This window comes from Saccopteryx leptura, chromosome 2, assembly GCF_036850995.1.
Source record: "Saccopteryx leptura isolate mSacLep1 chromosome 2, mSacLep1_pri_phased_curated, whole genome shotgun sequence".
Classification (NCBI taxonomy): Eukaryota; Metazoa; Chordata; class Mammalia; order Chiroptera; family Emballonuridae; genus Saccopteryx; species Saccopteryx leptura.
This window is the reverse complement of record NC_089504.1, coordinates 344,764,101-344,784,690: the sequence shown is the minus strand read 5'-3', so window position 1 is coordinate 344,784,690 and position 20,590 is coordinate 344,764,101. Positions and strand designations below refer to the sequence as shown.

The following is a 20,590-nucleotide window of genomic DNA, read 5'->3' as shown; positions in this document are numbered from 1 at the left end:
GGGGATGGCTCCTTGGCCTCTGCCCCAGGCCCTAGAGTGGCTCTGGTCACGGCAGAGCATCGCCCCCTGGTGGGCAGAGCGTCGCCCCTGGTGGGCGTGCCGGGTGGATCCTGGTCGGGCGCATACGGGAGTCTGTCTGTCTCTCCCCGTTTCCAGCTTCAGAAAAAAAATACAATAAAAAAAGAGAAAAGAATAGAAGACTTTACATTAGGAAAGAATATACTTTTATGTCCCAGAGAACTATAATAACCCTCTTCTCCTGCTTTTCTGGACTAATCTCCACTGGAAATATGCGACACACAGAACTCTGCCTGCTGAAATGCTCTGAATATGCTCATCACGCAGCACTCAGTGGCATTCAGATAGCACCTGGGTGCATAAAGCCAGAAAAGTGTATTGTTACCCTTGGACAAAGTGTCTCATTCTTCATGAGAGATACGGGATGAATCACAGAATCTAAAATTTGGAAAAAAAACATGAAATGTCACTGTCCTTTATTGGATGGAAGATGACAGGAAGCAGCTTCTAAGCTAAAGTAACCTCCTGAGAGGGGACCTCAGAAGGGACCTGGAAGTGCGAATTTCCATGTACGGTTTCCACCATGGATTCAGAGCAATACTGACTGAGTATTGAGAATGTGACAAGTATTTTGCATGTTATCTAATTTAACCTGTCTAACAACAGTATGCAGACACTTAGGGGACACTTAAGCTCAGAGAAGTCAAGTGAATTTCCCCCGGTCACAGAGCGAGGAAATGGCAGAGCTTGAATCGAAACCTCGACCTGCCTTCCAGCCCGTCCGCTTTCCGTCTTCTACCTGCACCCTGTTCTGTCTCCCTCCCAGAACAGCAGCATTTTCTCTCTGCTCTTTGCGGGGATAACGCATGAAAGAGATTCTGGACACCGGCATCAAGACCTTGAGACCCACAGGCCCAAGGAATCCACTCACCGGTTCCGCAAAAGCGTTGTCCCAAAGAACAGTGGCCGTTGCATTGTTGTCCTGGCTGCCGTGGACAATGACCACCACCGGGAGGGACAGGGTCTACAGGGAGACAGGAGAAGGCTGAGCACCGCGGGCTGCGTGTTCTTCCCGTTCTCATCTGGTTAGGTTGTTGTTTTTGTTTTGTTTTGTTTTTTAATCACAGCACAGTCACTGTTTCTTCGAGTTTCAGTCTGAGGATGCTTAGACCCAGAATGTGAATGGTTCCGGGAATAATATGACTTTTCCACTCTGGCACAATCTTAGACATTTTAGATAGAGTAAAAGAGATTTTATTAAATATTTCTAAAGGATGGAGCAAATTCTCTAAGTTACTTGGAGAGTAAGAGAAGAGAAAAGAGTGTAGGAAAAACACAAGTAACACATTTCTAAAACTCCTGGCCTGTGGTGGCACAGTGGATACAGCGTAGGCCTGGAGAGCTGAGACCACCAGTTTGAAACCCTGGGTGTACCCAGTCAAGGCACACACACGAAGCAATCAATGAACAGCTGAAGTGAAGCAACTATGAATTGATTCTTCTCATCCCTCCCGCCTCTCTCCTCTCTGTTAAATCCATAAATAAAACCTTAAAAAAAAAGTCTAAAACTTACTGCAACTGTTACTCAGATTCACCCTGAGTGACATTTCTCCTGACTCTTTCTACCCACATCTCCAGTTATTTCTGTTCATTATTGTTTGTTCCTCTTAAGAGAATCTAAGAGACACAGTTCTAACGATGATGTCTCCTCACTTTCTGTTCATTGATAATAAAAAAGAGGGTACTATGTGATCCAAACAATTCTTCTGTGATATACACAACTCACACTCACACACGTGCTCACACACACTGCTGAGGGAGGGCTTTACCTTGACTTGAAAGACCAGCTCATTTCCACCAACACTGAACTGTGATTCAAACAGGATTGTAAATTTTTCTTCTGTCACTGACTCTGCTCCACGGCGGTCAGACCTCTTAATTCGTTTCAGGGACTGCAAAGGAGAAAATTAAGGTGACAAAGCCCTCAGGGAACTAAGGAAAAGCAGTTCTTCCTCTTCTTCCATCCTCACCATGTTTCTGAAGTGGGCGCTGAGTGTGCCCGTGGCCTGGTGGTATTCCATCACACAGCAGTTGTTCAAGATCTCTCCACTGTAATCACTGCAAACCAGAGAGAGATGCAACTCTAAATCCAACAGGGCTCAGCTCACATGGGGTAGAAAGACACACAGAAGGTATTTAAAAACTTGTGGTGTTTAGAAGGAATGTTAGCTCCATAAAATATACAAGAAATAAATACAGTACACAAAAAATATACAAATGTTTTCCTGAATGCATTTCTACTAAGTGAAATCAAATCATACTATCTTCACAGAAGAACCCTGTTGCATTCTTTCACTGAGAGCCATAATAGGCCAGAAGGGCTAACAGGACTCCTACATAGGAATGGCTGAGCCCAGAAAGCTTCCTAGGAGGACCACTTCTTCCTACTGCGAGGACTCGAGGAGAGGGGCAGACATGAGGAAGGACACACGTACTTGCGGGTGTTCTCGTTCTTGAGCAGTGACTTGGCCTGCTGCTCACTGATGATGGTGGCCTTCACCTGGGGGGGGTTCATGTGCACGTTCAGCTTCCCACCCACCAGCAGGCGCACGGTGGCCGCAAACTTGGTCTGGGTCTTCAGGACCTGCGGGGGCTGCTTCTCAATGATGAATGTGCTGTGGGGACACAAGCGACACGATGCTGCCTCAGGGGACAGGGCTCTGGCCCCTCCATGTGGGGAGGATGCCTCACACAGGGCTCAGCAGGCAAAGGAAGAGCACGTGGCAGAGACCCCGGTCCCAGGGAATCCACTGGGAATTGGGGAGAGTAGGGGAAGGGGCGGCAGTGATATGAACTCGGCGGCAGCCCACGCAGTGTTCACAGGAAACTGGGGAAGGTCAACACCAAGCAGCCATAGCAACTGGGGACAGAGGGGACGGGGCATGAGGCAGAGACAGACAAGGATTCAAGGGAGAGCCACCCATCTGCAAAGCACACCCTGCCTCTCCCAGGCCAACCACAAGTGGGGCCGGGCGTGGCCGACAGGCAGCAGTCACCTGGTCACCAGGGCTGAGATGATGTCTGTGATGGTGGCGTTGACCTCAGCCAGCATCTCCTCCACCGGGCCGTGGATGGGCAGCTGCTGGCACAGGTGCTCAGCCCTGCGGATCTGCTGCCGGTTCTGCCAGATGATCTCGGCCAACTTCTCACACCTGCGCACGAGCCCCAAGGCCAAAGGGAAGGAAACCGGCTTTACCCCAGCCCCCAGGGCAGAGGTGAAAAGGCTCCCAGGCTGGGGAGAGCCCCGAAGGCCCGCTCCACGCTCACCGGGAAGGCTTTCCGCCTGAGCCACCACTCCTGTCCACTGAGCAGGGCAGAGCTGCCCCGCCTTCCAGAAACAGAGACACGCAGGAGGCGAGACCTGATTTGGACCCAACCAGCCCGAGCATCCCTCTGCACAGCCGGCCCTGCCCCCTCCCCAACACACGCGTCCTTTTCCGGGGAGGGGGCAGGGCTGGGGGCGCCGAAGTCTGTGTCAGAACCAGAACCACAGGTGAAATAAGACCTGTCACAGACAGAGGAGCCAGCCGCGTAGGGAAATGGGAGCAGGATGAGCAGCTGGCAGCAGCTCCGTGAACCCCTGCCCCGCCCTCCCTGCCGGCCCCTGCCCCCCCACACCCATTACCAGGACTGCAGCACGTCCAGGCTGCCCTCAGGGGGCCCTCCGTTTCCCGCCAGCTGCTGCCGCCGCTTCCACTGGATCAGCTCGTCATCCAGAATGATGGTCTGCTGCTTCCGCAGCAGCTGCAGGGTCTTCTGGTGCTTCTCGGCCAGCTCCTGATGGAGGGAGGGGCAGGCACTCTGGGCTCCCAGAGAACGCAGGGCCTCGCTCAGGAGGCAGGGCTGCCTCTCCCCGACCTGCTCTGCCTCACACGCCCCCACAGGCCTCCTGCTCCCTGGGTCCTCTCCCTTCCTGGCTCTACCCCTCTCTCGGGTCCCCGACAGCTCAGGACGTGGACCCCCAAGTCCCCCAAACCCAACAAAAGGGACGCAGACCCCACTCACCACACGGTATTGCTGCAGCGTCTGGGCCTCGCGCTGCAGCCAGGCCTCCAGGGACACCTGCTTCTGCTGCAGGGCTGTCTCCCGGCTCAGACGCTCCTGAGGGTTCAGCTGGGCCAGCTGGGCAAACTGAGCTAGAGGAGGGACACGACACCCATGACCATCACCTCCCAGCGTCCAGCAGCGAACCCACAGGAACCACACTCAGCCCTTCTGCAGGCAACGCCCTCAAGGTGACACCCTGACCAATGGCAAGTCAGGGCTCCGGCAGCCAAGGGCACCAGGGATGAGCAGGCTCCACTCCCTGGCCCCCCGACTCTCAGTCCCCTCTAGAGACTGGGGACACAGAGGCTGTGGGGACAGCTGAGGAGGCTCCTGCCACCCTCGCCCACAGCCCACACAGCTGGGGGCCCAGCCTTCTTCATGCTACACTGGGGTCCAGCTTGGAGCCACACTGCCTAGTAGGAAGTCGGCCCTGGCCGCCTCCTAGCTGGGTGGACTCGGGAAATCACTGCACTCTCCTGTGCTGCCGTCTCCCGTGGGAAACACGGGAACGCTAGTCCCTGCCTCAGGGCTGCCGTGGGGATGAAAAGTGATAACACAGAAAATGCTCGAGAGGCTGCCTGGCACGTGTCAGCTCCGGCGGGACTTAGTCCTTGTTGGCGAGTGGGTAGAGGACAGGAGAGGGGACAAGCAGCTCTGAGCCCCAAGCGCCCACGCGGCCTCATCAGGGAAGCCCCGCTCCACGGCTCTGTCCGCCTCCCAGAGCGCAAGCCTCTCCCGGGAAGGAGTTTCTCCACCTGCCGGAAGGTGCCGAACAAGTTTGTCCAGGTTGGGTCACTGTGCGCTCAGCTGACCAACAGGAAGAGAAATGAGAGAAGACAGAGAAGAAAGAGAAAAGAAGAGCGGAAGAGAGAGAGAGAGAAAGAGAGAGAGAGAGAGAGAGAGAGAGAGAGAGAGACCACTGCCCACACAAAAGCAGCAGGATTCTGTCGGGAGAGGAGGCAGCGCTCTTCACACGAGCTTTGGGAAGGTCACCAATGGCAGGAATGGGGTCAGTGAGGTCTAATTTTTCTTTTTAAAAAATCAGTTATGAGATATTAACATACGGGTGTAATGCTGGTGGTCGGGGCCAGAGGTTCACACTGGATTTGGGCAGACAGCAGAGGAACTGTGGAGACGGACAGTATAGAGCCATTCCTATTTAGTGGGAGGCTTGCAGAGACGGGCAAGCGAGTAAGGAAAGGAACACTGCTTTTGCAGTGAAGGGTAAGGGATCAGGAACACAGTCCCTCACGGTGGCAGTGGCGGCTAAGCGAGTCAGGGAACTGCTTCTTGTGATGGCAGGAGTATGATCTGGGAAAATCGCCACCAAGGAAAGCACCAGCAGCCTTATATAGGCTACACACATGTGGCTTTTTGCCATATACTCATGCACTAATCAGGCAAAGTGCTTGCAGCGAGAAAACAAGCAAACAAGCCTAACACAGCTGTTTTCCCTACTACAGGAAAGGCAGAAAGAATGACCCAGGAACACCTGTGGATCCATAAACCAGCTTAAGAAATCAACCATTTCCAGTCAGAGACACCTGTGCGCCCTCCCCAGCGTGCAAGCCAAGCCCACCCCGAAGGGAATCACCATCCTAAAGACTGGGATACCTGCACCCTGCCAGTAGCCTGTTTGAACATCCAGTGTCCTTACATGGGCTGAGTCAAGAAGATATGAATATCTTGGTCAAGTTCCTGGCAGGCCTTGAGGGCCATGTCTCACCGAACTAGGTCCTGCTGCATCTGCCCCATGGTGACACACGCGCTGGGACAGACAAAGCAACTCTAGACAGTCAGGAAGAGCCCAGACCAAGAAGAGAATCCAGTAATATGGCTCCAATCACTGCCGGGGCCCAAGCAGGAAGAGCAGTGCCCAGCAGGGAACACAGCAGGAGTCTGGATGGCCACCTCAGGAATCCTGCACCCACAGGGATGTGGTGGTGTTCCCCCACCTGAGTCCAGCCTCCTGTGCAAATGACCCAGTTAGGTTTCTTCTGGGAATTTACAGAAATTTCTGGGAAAGACACTAGGAGAGGTGGGGCAACTGTCTGCTCCACTGGGGGAGCTGAGGCTTCCCTTGCTCAACCAGATCAATAGTCTGTGTTTCTAACAGCGACCTTGAGAAATGAGACTGAACTGACATTGGCTGATGGGTACAAACCCAAACAAGAATCCATACTCTAACCCATAACTAAGAAACAGAAAACCCACGTACAGGATAATTAATCTGATAACTAGTCCAGAGCCTTGGGTAGAACTCATAGCTTGGATCTGTTCCCTCATCTAGGACTGGGCCGTCTTTCCTCTGGGGTCAGTCTGGTGGAACCAGGGGGGCAGGAGACACGGTAGCATCTTCCCACCAACATTTACTCAAACTCCATAATCATTCAGGCAATGTGCTGGCCTGAGGATATAAAAATATAAGACATGGTTCCTGCTCAAAGAATGTATATTCTGATGGGAAAGACAATGTTAATAAATAATATCAGTAAGATCCAGCCCACATGCCTGGTAGTAGAAAAGCACAGGACGTGTGTGTGTGTGTGTGTGTGTGCACATGCACGTGCCTGAATGGCTGGTTGGTGGTGCGGATTCTCTGAGACTGAGCTGGGCATGCATGCAAGGAGAGGAGACTATTAAGTCACATTGCCAGATTCCCACAAGAACAACAGGGGGTGCTGTTGAGGCGCCACAGCCTCAAGATTGACTCTGAAGTTCTCTGTACCCAAAGCACCAGGAAGGGGAGCCTTTGTCTAAGGGCAACTGATGTGCATTGAAGTCTCTGCCCCAGGATGGCCTGTCTGAATAACTGCGCAGAACATTAAAGGTGTGTCACCTCAAACACAGTCCTTAGCCCTTATACTGGCCCTGCTCAGAGAGTCTAACATTTCAGTAAAGTAGCACTTATAAAATACAAAACCATTGCCTGGTACTGTGCACTAGACTGGGAGCTCCTTCCTACAAGAGGAGATGTCCTCCCCAGTGGACCAGGGGCGCCCTGGGCATGGGAAGCCTCAGTGAGAGCCACACTCTTAGCAGCAAGTCCTTGTCTTGGCTCCTTCCTGAGCCTCATCTTCCCAGCACTGTTCTCAATGCAAACGACTCCCTGCTGCTCCGGAGAAAGGAAACTGCTTCTCTCCCAATACCGAGCGGCTCTCCAGCCCTCCCTCCCGCCCTCACCCTGGATCCTCAGGCTCTCTTGGTACTGGATGATGAAATACTCCTGAGTCTGCTGCAGCTTCTTCAGTTCATTCTCGGTGTCCTGCGTGACCAGTCGCAGCTCCTCAAATGTCTGGTTGATCTGAAGGTGTTTCTGGGACATGGTGTCAGCCAGACTTCCCGCCGGAGAGGTGCCCTGGACACAGGTCAGGGGAGAGTGACGGGGCAGCAGTGAGCTGGGCAGTGTGATGGGGGAAAACCTCAGGCCTTCATGCCAATGAAAAGCCAGTGCTAGCACCTATAACTGGGCTGGAACCCCAAAAGCTTAATTTTGAGTCACAGGAATTGTAAACATCATTTGTGAGAATCGGGGCAGAGGGGAAAAAGAGAAGAAACTGGTGAGCTGGCAGACTATGGCATCCTCATAAAGCGCAGCAGAAACCTCTGGTGCAGCTCTGGCCTCCCCCAGAGTATCCCAACACGGTTCATCTGATTCCCTTCAGAGACACCAGAGCTCAACATGCCCGAGTTACCTGGGTTTCCCTGCTAATGATGGTGACCCCTCATTCCATGTTCTTTCACTGATCCAATGCCATGTGCTAGCAAGCAAGGCTAGGTGAAGACACATTGTTCTCACTCAAGGCCTTCTGTGACTGAGGGACGAGGGACTGAGGTGAACCTCTCACAGGCGGTGTCTTAGACCCCAAAGTGAAGTTATAGGGGAGGTGTTGACAAGAGCTTTGCGGATCCAGACTTTAAAGTGACCTGGTCTGATCCTCTCTTCAACAGCTGGCTGAGAGAGGGCTAAGCAGAAGTCCTTCTTAAGTGATCTCACCTGAATATAAACACCACTTGAACTAAAAAATTATTCATTTGGGGTTAAATTATTTCACACTGTTCACATTGTTTTGTGGTTGCAGTTTCATCACTTAAGAGCAGAGAACAGTCTTCTATTTCTTTGTGCCCCTTAGGACAATGCTCTGTCCTATCTAAACAGATACCAATAGATGCACCCTGAGTCACCATGACAAAACTGGGACCAGAGAGAACTGGGCAAGATGGGACTTCCTACTTCTCCCCATACCCATGGGACACTCACATTGTTGGCTTCCTGGACCAGCCTCTGTTCATTGTACAGAATGTGCCGGATGCAGCGGACCAGCTCCATGGGGCAGCGGTCATACGTGTTCTGAAAGAATCCAAGAGCAGACATCACTTTGTTCCACTCCATGTTATGGACCTAACCCCACCTTGAAGGAGACTCCTAGAGACCCGATGGTGTAATTATGAGAAATGCTGCTCCTCCAGTATCAATGGGGGCAAGAAAAGCACATTGTAAAAAGCCTAACTACAGTAAGAAGGTAAGATTATTTTATTTCTTGTATCCTAGTTTGCCTGAAGTACTAAGGCAACATTCTTGGACACAGGATCAATAAATTTCAAAAAGGCCACATCAAAGGAGAAACTAGGACACCACCTTTCTGAGCAATCAAAATTACTAATGAGGGGGAAATGGACGTTGTATGTCTCCAGATGTGATACTGTGAGAAGGATACAACATCACTTATTTAGAATTCTGACCAGGGTTATGTAACCTGAATCTCATCATGAGGAAACTTCACACAAACCCCAAATGAGATACATTTTATCTTTAAAAAGTAGAGGAGCTAAATTATTGCAGAATAATAATGTAACAAAAGACAAAGAAAGGTTGAAGAATTAAAGGCAATTAAAGAGACCCAACAACTAGATGCTGTATGGGATCTTAGACTAGATCCTGGACTGGAAGGGGGGAAAACTGTCCTAATGGACATTAAATTGATTGACAAAATAGAAATATAGACAAAAGTTACCTAAAAGTGTTCTAGCCATGTAAAATTTACTGAAGGTGATAACTGTACTATAAATACGTACGGGAAGGTTCATATTCTTAGGAAATGGGCACTGAAGGTCTTAGGGCAAAGGGACATGATGTGTGCAACTTACTTTCAAGTGACGAAAATGTGTGTATGTAGAGAGCACAGGATAAAGCAAATGCTAACTAACAATGGGTAAATCTGGGCATATGTAGGGGTTCTTCTTTGTATCAATTTGCAACTTTTTGTAAATTCGAAATAATTTTCAAGTACAAAGTTTAAAAACAGTTACCACCAGGAAAATACATAATAAGAACTTTATACATGTAACTCAATAATGCTGAGTTGAAGAGGAGAGCTCAAATCTCGACAGGAAGTGCTAAATGAAGGAAGAGTCTGTCCCAGGGAAGACAGCTGGGCCCCAGGTTCACACCCACCTGGAGCTGCGTGGCATAGTGCCCCAGCTTGATCTTCAGCAAGAACCCATCTTCCCCCACTTGGTGCTCCGCCTTCTTCTGCAGCTCCTGCACCAGGCCCTCCAGGAGCTGGGTGGCCTTAATGTTCTCCTGTGGATTATCAAGATCTATTGAGTCCCTAGGGGAAAAAAATTACATACATATGTATACATACATGCACTTGAGACTATATAAATGCAGCCTCAATATATCACACCTTTTCTTTGGCTAAAGTGATTTCTGCATAACGCTCACTGCAAATTTTAGGAGAGTTCAATTCAAATTGCTTGGTTGCCTACATTAATCTATTCCTAGTCCACTAACTACCTCAGTAAACTGTACAGTAGTACATTTTCTTTGTTTAAACAACGTATTGCCCTTTCTCCTTCCTCCTACTGACTTGCTCTGGGGCTTGGGCTATCTGCTAGGGATGAAGGGGAAGGGAAAGTGCTTTGTGTACACTGAGGGAAACAAGGCCTCCGATAACTTCCTATTTATAGTCACCCCTTCATGGGTGTAAGGGGCACAAGGTCAAGAATGTTCTAGGCCCTGAAAGTGAGATTGAGGAGTCAAGTCTAGTATCTCTGAAGTGTAAAATCAAGGTGTTCTAGGCCCTAACGTGTCAACCCAGCATGCTACAGGTCATAGGCTCAACTCCTGGTCAGGCACAGATGAGAAGCAAACAATGAGTACACGACTAAATAAAACAAACTAAGTGAAACAACAAGTTGATGCTTCTGTCTCTCAAATCAATGGGAAAATGACTGACCTGTGGTGGTGCAGTGGATAAAGCGTCAACCTAGAACATTGAGGTTGCCAGCCCAGTCAAGGCACATATGAGAAGTATAAATTGATGCTTCCAGCATTGCCACCCCACCCCCACTGCCTTTCTCTCTCTCTCTAAAATAAATAAAATCTTTAAAAAAATAGAAAATTTTCCTTAAAAAAGAAAGAAAAAAGATGTCCTACATTTTTCTCACCCTCAAGTAGTTCTTTATGTTGCTAATTTCACATAGAATATTTCTTAAGACAGGTGCAACAACATTTATTGCTATTTCTAAGAAGCCCTGGAAGGCCCACTTGGCTCAGTGGATAAAGCGTCACAATAGGGCACCTGAGATCCCAGGTTCGAGCCCTGGTCAGGGCACCTACAAGAAGCAATCAATGAGTACATAACTAAGTGAAACAAGGAGTTGATGCTTCTCTCTCTCTCTCTCCATTCTCCCTTCCTCCTTTCCCCCTTTCTCTTTCCCTTTCTCTCTCAAATTAATGGGAATTATTTTTTAATTTGGAAATGTGATATGAAGACAGAATATCCTACAAGTACATATTCATTCAGAAGCCCTTTAATAGATGACAGGGTTTGGAGGCCTTCCTTCCTTCCCTCCCCCGCCATCCCAAGCCCCGGCCCTGACTCTCTTTGTTTAACCAACCCAGGCCACGATTGCTATTGGCATGCTCAATTCCTCAGCTCACTGAAGAAACCAAACAGCTATCAGACTGAGATGACATTCAGTGACTGCTGCGCAGGTCTGAAACCAAACGAGATCTGGTGGTCGCTAAAAAGTGCTGTCATCTCTAACCTGAAGTCAGTCAGCAACTAATTTCAAATACAGGCGCAAACAGGTGTACCAAAACGTTGATAATGGATTTCATCAAATGATATGCTCAAATCTGCACTTGGAGAAGGCAGTAGAAAAAGCCAAACTCTAAATTTGTGTGCTCTTATGGCCTAAATAAAAATATATATTAAATAAAAGCCTGGAAGCAGTGGACGGTGGCCCGGCATGGATGCCTGTTTCACTGGCAGGGGTGCTCCTCAGCTGAGGAAGCCGTTCTGGAGAAGATCCGGGCTCAGAGCACAACCACGGAAACCCAGTACTGGCTCTTGTACTTAATTCTCTGACGAAAATAAGAAAGATTTTCTTAGCGTAAACATGAAGAACTAAATATTTTCTAAAACTAAATTCTTATATTCTTTTTTAAAATTATTATTTTTTTATTTTATTTATTCATTTCAGAGAAGAGAGAGAGAGAGAGAGAGAGAGAGAGAGAGAGAGAGAGAAGGTGGGGAGGAGCAGAAAGCATCAACTCCCATATGTGCCTTGACCAGGCAAGCCCAGGGTTTTGAACCAGCGACCTCAGCATTCCAGGTCAAGGCTTTATCCACTGCGCCACCACAGGTCAGGCCTAAATTCTTATATTCTTAAGAAAACTAAAACGAAGGAAAATTCTAGACTTATCAGGGTGACCACTTTATAAATTAAAACTAATATAATATTGTATGTTGCTGTAATTGAAAAATATGTTTAACTAAATAAAATTCAGATTTCTTTTAATAGCAACACAAGTCTTTTAACATTCATTCAGTAGCTCAGTTGGTTAGAGCATCATCCTAACATATCAATGTTGTGGGTTTGATCCCTGGTCAGGGCATATATAAGCATCAACCAATGAATATGCATAAATAAAGAAAACAACAAATCGATGTTTCTTTCACTCTCTCTCTCTAAATCAATAAAAATAAATAAATAACTTATTTAAAAAACATTTGTTCAGTAATAAGTGGGCATGGGAAATCTAAATGAAATTTTAAATCAACAGGAACTTTCTATTAATGTTTTTTTGAACTCTCCAAGTCATTAAAACAGAAAAGGAGCCTGACTGGGATTTAGAGGACCCAGGTTCGAGACCCCGAGCTTGCCAGCTTGAGTGCGGGCTCATCTGATTTGAGCAAAAGCTCACCAGCTTGGACCCAAGGTCACTGGCTCGAGCAAGGGGTTACTCGGTCTGCTAAAGGCCCACGGTCAAGGCACATATGAGAAAGCAATCAGTGAACAACTAAGGTGTGACAACGAAAAACTGATGATTGATGCTTCTCATCTCTCTCCATTCCTGTCTGTCTGTCCCTCTCTCTGACTCTCTCTCTGTTCCTGGGGGGAAAACAAACAAACAAACCAGAAAAGGAAATGGAAAAGCACTAAGCAAGGTGCAATTGACATGCTTACATTTAGCTCTCTTTTTTCTCACTTAATTACATAAAGCTGAGATTTCTTTTTTAAATTGCTTAGCAAATTGCCTTCCTGGTGATTTCTAGTTTCTGAAGAGAAATCTGCTACTAACACACAATTGCAATTATTCCAAGGCAATGTTACTGCCGGGTATACAGCCCTCCTCAAACAGTAGCATAAAGACTGTCTCCTCCCCGGCTCTGTCAAAGAGGACACCTCACCAACAATGGTGGGGGCCTGAAGTATAGAATGGATGTCGGATCAGACCGACAGACTGGTAACCAAGCAACACGTTCCCGGCCCTGAGCAGAGCAGTGGACAGCCTACTGCCTGGCATGCAATAATGTCAATTAAAAAGCTTTATCAGTGTACTGCATTGTACTATCTCTAAAAGAGTTTAAAAACAATTGCCCCCCTGAATATATAAAGAGTAATTTGAGAAATAACAAGCTTGTTATATCTGCCACTAACATATAATTATTAATATTTTACTCTTTATGTACACATATAAATTACATGTAAATTTAAAAACACCAATGTCTTCATTGTTAAATTTTTCAATAATACATTTTATTAAATTATGCAAATAGACATACCTTATCTGCACCCATTCAGCACTAATTCTATGTGGACAAAGGTTTTAAGTTTTTCATATGAACTCTACTACCCACACTCTGCTAGGCACCCTATAGGCACTCAAAACATGTTTCTTCATTGTTTTTTATTAACTGCAATGCTCAAATGTTTTTAGCCCAAATTTACTATTAAAAGGAAAATACCCTATTTTAAATATACCAAGAGTTATTCCATCTTCCTAAAATCTCAGATGGGATTAAATACCCCTTCATGGGTCACAATTTTTTTTAATGTATTAGTTTTGAAGTCTCCATCAGGTTATCTTTCCAAATTTCAAAATGCTTGTGCTGCACAAAATATAATGTAGAAAACTTTGCTCACTTACCAAGCTTGGCTTTCAATCCACTGGGATAAGTAATGGCGCACCTCGATGGGGAAATGTTGGCCGTACAATGCTTGCATCTGATGAAGGGCATCTCCTTGCAGCTGCTGGGCCTGGATCCACACAGCCATGTTTACAGTCTGCTAAACAAACAATCGGTGGTTTGGGTGTTTTTTCCCCTTCCCCTTTTAAACCCACTATAGTAAATATTACTACAGTCATAAAAGCTAAAGATAAATGCTTTTTAAGCCCTTTTTGGTAGACTGAAGATCAAGGTTCTTGAACTGAATTTTAGCTTTAAAATGTTTTCCAAATGTAGATGTTCAGTGTGGCCATGGAAAGCTATATAACTGGGTCTGTAAAGCTCCAACTATGAAGTGTACTGAAGTCCTATAAGCAAAAGTACCGATCTAGCATTAGGGGAAGAGCTGCTTATAGCTTTAACACCATAGACATTTCCTTTACTTCTGTTCCAAACTTGAAGCAAGAATAAGCAGCATTTAAACAGTAATGATAAAGAATTAGCACGGGGATTTTTTAAAAATCACTTGTTTTAGATTTGATATTTTGACTTTTAAGAAATACTGGCATTATAGACCTGGCCAGTTGGCTCAGTGGTAGAGCATCAGTTGGTATGTGGAAGTCTTGGGTTTGATTCCTGGTCAGGGCACACAGGAGAAGCCACCATCTGCTTCTCCCCTCACCTCCCTTCTCTTTCGTTTTTTGATCCCCCTTCCACAGCCACGGTTTGATTGGTTTGAGTGAGTTGGCACCAGGCACGAAGAATGGCTTCACAGCCTCAGCCTCAGGCACTAAAAAAAAAAAAAAAAAAAAAAAAAAAAATAGCTTGGTTGCCGAGCAACAGAGCAACAGCCCCAGATGGGCAGAGCATCCCCTATAGGGGGTTTGCAGGGTAGATCCTGGTTGAGGCGCATGCGGGAGTCTCTTTCTCTACCTCCCCTGCTCTCACTTAATTAAAAAAAAGTCAAGCCCTGGCCGGCTGGCTCAGCGGTAGAGCGTCGGCCTGGCATGCAGGGGGACCGGGGTTCGATTCCCGGCCAGGGCACATAGGAGAAGCACCCATTTGCTTATCCACCCCCCTCCTCCTTCCTCTCTGTCTCTCTCTTCCCCTCCTGCAGCCAAGGCTCCATTGGAGCAAAGATGGCCCGGGCGCTGGGGATGGCTCCTTGGCCTCTGCCCCAGGCACTAGAGTGGCTCTGGTCGCGGCAGAGCGACATCCCGGAGGGGCAGAGCATCGCCCTGGTGGGCAGAGTGTCGCCCCTGGTGGGTGTGCCGGGTGGATCCTGGTCGGGCGCATGCGGGAGTCTGTCTGACTGTCTCTCCCTGTTTTCAGCTTCAGAAAAATACAAAAAAAAAAAAAAAAAGTCAAAAACAAAAAACCGCCATTTTGATAAAGAGCCAATGAAAGAAAAATGAAAATATATAAAGCATGGATTGAACCCTATGTGTTATCACTAGTTATCTAAGGAACAATGTTTTGCACACAAAGGGCACAGATTTATTTGGGAAAATGCTCTAAGGTTCACCTTCTGAATTATTGCTAAGAAATTTATTTTATTTTATTTTTTTGTATTTTTCTGAAGCTGGAAACGGGGATAGACACAGTCAGACAGACTCCCGCATGCCCACCAGGGGGCGACGCTCTGCCCACCAGGGGGCGATGCTCTGCCCCTCCAGGCATCGCTCTGTTGCGACCAGAGCCACTCCAGTGCCTGGGGCAGAGGCCAAGGAGCCATCCCCAGCGCCTGGGCCATCTTTGCTCCAATGGAGCCTTGGCTGCCGGAGGGGAAGAGAGAGACAGAGAGGAAGGAGAGGGGGAGGGGTGGAGAAGCAGATGGGCGCTTCTCCTGTGTGCCCTGGCCGGGAATCGAACCCGGGACTTCTGCACGCCAGGCTGACGCTCTACCACTGAGCCAACCGGCCAGGGCCTATTGCTAAGGAATTTATGAAGCAATGATCGATTAAATTATAGCCTTTAAAAAATCTTTCCAACAGGGCCTGACTGGTGGTGGTGCAGTGGATCAAGCATTGACCTGAAATGCTGAGGTTGCTGGTTCAAAACCCTGGGCTTGCCTGGTCAAAGCACATATGGAAGTTGATGCTTCCTGCTCCTTCCCCTTTCTCTCTCCTCTCTCTCTCTCTCTCTCATCTCTAAAATGAATAAATAAATAAAAATAATTTAAAAAAATCTTTCCAACAGTCTGGCCTGTGGTGGCACAGTGGAGAAAAATTGTCAACCTGGAATGCTGAGATCTCTGGTTAAAAAACCCTGGACAGTCAAGGCAGACAAACAATCAGTGAACAACTAAAGTGAAGCAACTATGAGTTGATACTTCTCAAGCCCCACCCCTCTGCAAAATCAATAAATCTTAAAAAAAAACTTCCCAACATAAAAGCAATACATTCCAGCAAAGAGTCAGAAATAAGAGCCATTATATTCCAGTAGTGGGGTAGGTTTTTAAAACATGCTCTTGATTTCAGAAAAATGGTTTTATAAAACTACCAAGGTATCTTCCCAGACACACCTGAGAATTTTTAATTCAAGCAGCAGAAACTCTCTGGGCTTAAATTGATTGCAGCAGCAACATTACTTTCATGTACACAGAAGGGACTAAAACTGGTTTTTGCTCTAACACTCTGATCCATAATGTAGAATTTTGTATAAGGCAGGGCTCTCTTGAATCCCATCCAAAACAATTTGGCTATTGATTCGCAAAATTCTCCCAAGAGCGATGTTACAGTTAGGGTCCAGTGAACTAGACTTTGATTTTTGTTGAATACCAGAGACAACATGTGTATGTTAGGAAACAAAAATCCCATCTCCGTTAGTTGTTGTCTGATCGTGTAACACTGAGCTATTTATGGGACCAGTCAGTTAGCCAACAGTGAGGTGTGGGGTGGGTGCCAGTCACCTATTTTAGACTTGTGCAATGCTATAGAACACTTGAGCAGTGTACAATTTTATTTATGGCTTTGGGACAGGAAAGCTGGGATCAATAAGATCACCCAAGACATCAAATTTCAATGGCTGAGAGTTAACTAGGAGAAACACTTGGTTTAGAAGAGCCCTCTCCACGTTGTAACCAAACATCTGGAAGACATTTAATTGTACAGTGTAATTTTTAATCAAATAAATCATATCCAAAGATTTTGGAAACTTGGAACCAGATACCAAAGCATATATTTTTTTGGATAAAAGGTAAAGAGATAGATGGATGAAGGTGCTTAGGCATTTACGCGTGTGGAAGAATGAAAACAGAATGAAGAAAAGAGTGTAGGTATGACTCTCTTTTAGGGGTAAGGAAATGGAAAGAAGGAAGACCTCACCATAGCTCTCTTAGTGAGTATGTGAACAATACCAACAGATAGGAAATTTATCTTGCATTGTGCATACATTAACTGAATCGACCCAAGAGACAAAGGAAGGAAAACAGGGGGAAAACTTTTCTCTCCGGAGACTCCTTTCCCTCCCTCCGAATAAGACAGTCTTCTGGTCCCTATCCTCAGTCCACTTCCTGTTCCTTCCCATCATTGCTCACTTCCTGACCTTCCTCATATATCTGTTTACTGTCTTCCCACTAGGGTGAAATCACCACAAACTAATGACTTGTTTTGTTCACTGCTCCTTCTCGTGGGTGTGTAACAGTGCGTGACACATAAGCAATCAGTAAATTTTTTGCTTAACTGTATCCACACAATTTGGTCAAATCTATAGGCTATTTTAAAAGTTATTATGGAACAAGATATCAGTGTGAAATACCCAGGCAAGATATTGAAACAGAGATTTTATAATTTGGATGATTTTATAATTTGGATGAGTCTGTATTTACAATGGTCTATTTGTTCCTTAATAACATATGCCACAATTTGTCATTTTTCCTTTTAGTTTTCATTAATTTGTTTTTGTCCATCTTTCCCACTGAACTTGTAAGAACAGTAAGGGAAGGGAGCACATTTATTTACTATTGTGTCCCTGGTGTCCAGCACTGTGGCTTGCCATGGTAAGTAGTCAATAAACATTTGCTGAATAAATTAAATACATACCAAATATTTGGTAAATATTTCACATGTCCTGCTGGCTGAGCATATTCCAAGAGCTTATTATTGTTTTAAGAAAGACTACATTAATGTGCCATGTATGCAGGAGTACTATATATATAAACGTCACACTATTTATTTTGTCTTGTGTTTTATATTGGTTCTCAGTTTTTATCAGAGTGGAATGCTAAGCTCTTAGCACTTGTCAGAATATTTTTTATGGCTCTAAATATGAACATGTCATAATATTTTCTAAAATGCCATTTGAAGAGTAACAGCTGGTAAATGTAAGGTGGTAATCACTTCATTTTGATAAATCATGTGCTTTATAATTCCACTCCAGAATAATGTTGTGATAGTGCTGGAAAGTAGGTTTTGCCTAAGAGTGATCAAAAATGTAAAATAAAAGTACATTGAATAATATAGAATCATTTTTACATTTTAACTAAAAATTATATATACATGGAACATGAGGTGACTTACTGAGATTATCATGTAACAGTTTAAAATATGTGGTTGATGAAAGAAGAAAAACACTTTCCCCTCAAGTATATCAATATAACCTGGCCTCTACGGAGTGCTTTTTTTCATACATGTCAGAACTCTTCACGGCCACTATTAGGCTACACCCACACCTGTTATAAGCTGATTCCCTGCCCTTTCTCACCAGTCTTTCTCCTGCCATTGAACGCTACTCCACAAAAGCAGTGACAGTACCCCGTGTCCTCAATACACACTCTCTTCTGCTTATTTACGGGCAGCTCCATCTTCAATGCGTGATGTTCTGACAAGGGAAGTGGTTTGTATCTTTGGTAAATCATCACAGGGGCTTCTCTAAAGTCTGAGAAATGGATTCACAATCTTATTTTTAGCCAAAGATGAGAACTTTTTGAGCATTACTTATTTACACTTAGTGTTCACAAGCATTCCAAACAACACAAAACAGCTTTGGATGCAGAATATTGTACTTTGTGAAAATGTAAGCATCTATATCAATGTTACTTATCTGAATGTAAGAGTCCCAAATAAAGTCCCTCAGGCATTTGTTTAAAAAAGGTTTCAGCCTGACCAGGCGGTGGTGCAGTAGATAGAGCATCGGACTGGGATGCAGAAGGAACCAGGTTCAAGACCCGAGGTCGCCAGCTTGAGTGCGGGCTCATCTGGTTTGAGCAAAAGCTCACCAGCTTGAGCTCAAGGTCGCTGGCTCCAGCAAGGGGTCACTCAGTCTGCTGTAGCCCCTTAATCAAGGCACATATGAGAAATCAATCAATGAACAACTAAGGTGTCACAACGAAGAACTGATGTTTCTCATCTCTCTCCCTTCCTGTCTGTCCCTATCTGTCCCTCTCTCTGACTCTGTCTCTGCCACAAAACAAACAAACAAAAAAACCTACTTCTATGAATCTACCCATTTAATCCTCACAAAACCCTAGAGGTGAGCATTAATACTATCTCAATTTTATAGTTGAGGGAATTGAGGCTCAGCATATCACATAGGATTGTAAAATGTTGTAACAACTTTGAAAGTAACCGGGCAATTCTTCAAAGTGTTAAACATGGAATTTCCATATGACCCAGCAGTTCCACCCGTATATATGCCTAAGAGTACTGAAAACACATGTCTACAAAAACAAGTACACAAATGTTCATGGCAGCATTATTCATAATAGTCAAAAAGTAGAAACAACCCAAATGTCCATCAGTGAATGAATGAGTAACATGGATATAAATGGAAACATAAAATGGATAAAACGGAGTATTATTCAAATGTAAAAGGAAATAAAGTACTGACACATGCTACAACATGGATAAAACTTGAAAACATTATGCTAAGGAAAAGAAGCCAACATAAAAGGCCACAATTTATCAATTCCATTTATATGAAATGTCCAGAATAGACAAACCCATACAGGGAGTGACTTTTAATGGGCACAGGTTAATTTTGGAGGTGACGTATTTGCTCCAGGTCCCACACTACCGAGGGGCACTGTCTGGGCTGGATATGCCAGTCTGGCCCCAGAGCCTGTACCCCTCAACCACAATCCCCTTGTCTTGAGGACTTTAGTGGTTGGTCATTATTATTTTTTGTACTTTTCGGTATGTTTGCTATATTTCATAGTTTTAAAAAAAAGAGTAAGAGATTAGAATAAGAAACCTAATATTGCGAGGCTCTGATTTGGGCAAAGGCTTGGGATAGGCGGCAGGTGAAACAGAAGGTGTATAAGCCACTGCTTCTAATCTGGAAAGTATAAGGCAAGGAAACAGGATCCAAAACTGTTACCCACATCAGTGTCATTTAAAGACTAAGGGACTTTGGAGAGAATATAAATAGCAAGTTCCCTGGTTGCATCAATATCAATATAATTACATGTAGTCAGTGGTGGTGGTTACCCAGTAAGAGGAACTTGGAGGGACAGAAAAAATATTGAATAGTAGCAATAAAGGATTAAGACTTTGTTCATATTAAAATTGGCTTTACACGGAATAAGAAGGTTAGAGTAAAACTTTCCCATCTAGAAGTAGGTCAATACCAGAGCCATCTGCTCTTTAAAAAAAATTTTCTAAACACTACTTTATAAGCCATCAAGAAGGCAATTCTCTAACAAAGTCAGATTATTAAACAGATGGGACGAGAACAGAAAGAATAAAAGTATTTGGCTCACAAAGAAATAAACAAGGAAAAATCTGCCCAGGCAACATAGAGATAATAACATTCTGGGAAGACAATCAGTCATAAATCTTTACGTCACAGCCAAATCATTACATATTATTTTGGGAAGAAGAGAAAAAGTAAGGGAGAGAGAATCGGGGGTGGGAGGGAAGGAAGGGCGTGAGGGAAGAGGGAGAGCAGCTATTTGCTAAATATAAAGAATTTGCTAAATATAAAGATCAAGTTTTTATCAGTGAGTTATTTATTATGTATTTAGAACTCTCACCCTAAGTATATCTTGGTCCAACACTCAC

General features: G+C 45.4%; 1 protein-coding gene across 8 annotated transcripts in view; it reads right to left on the bottom strand.

Moving 5' to 3' along the window:
• LOC136392119 (signal transducer and activator of transcription 5B) overlaps positions 1 to 20,590 on the bottom strand; it is a 69,970-nt gene that overhangs the window by 12,647 nt on the left and 36,733 nt on the right. For 3 of the 8 annotated variants that reach the window (XM_066364141.1, XM_066364138.1, XM_066364145.1), the window contains 11 exons: positions 13,571 to 13,710; positions 9,581 to 9,737; positions 8,387 to 8,476; positions 7,309 to 7,483; positions 4,084 to 4,214; positions 3,704 to 3,855; positions 3,075 to 3,230; positions 2,514 to 2,693; positions 2,049 to 2,136; positions 1,848 to 1,970; positions 950 to 1,042 (listed from right to left, as the gene is read on the bottom strand). In XM_066364141.1, the coding sequence (XP_066220238.1) occupies positions 950 to 1,042; positions 1,848 to 1,970; positions 2,049 to 2,136; positions 2,514 to 2,693; positions 3,075 to 3,230; positions 3,704 to 3,855; positions 4,084 to 4,214; positions 7,309 to 7,483; positions 8,387 to 8,476; positions 9,581 to 9,737; positions 13,571 to 13,698 (1,473 nt within the window). In that variant the 5' untranslated portion in view covers positions 13,699 to 13,710. Of the gene's footprint in view, positions 1 to 949; positions 1,043 to 1,847; positions 1,971 to 2,048; positions 2,137 to 2,513; positions 2,694 to 3,074; positions 3,231 to 3,703; positions 3,856 to 4,083; positions 4,215 to 7,308; positions 7,484 to 8,386; positions 8,477 to 9,580; positions 9,738 to 13,570; positions 13,711 to 14,165; positions 14,380 to 20,590 lie in introns of those variants that run through there. The other 5 variants (XM_066364140.1, XM_066364139.1, XM_066364144.1 and 2 more) reach the window with 4 other exon arrangements.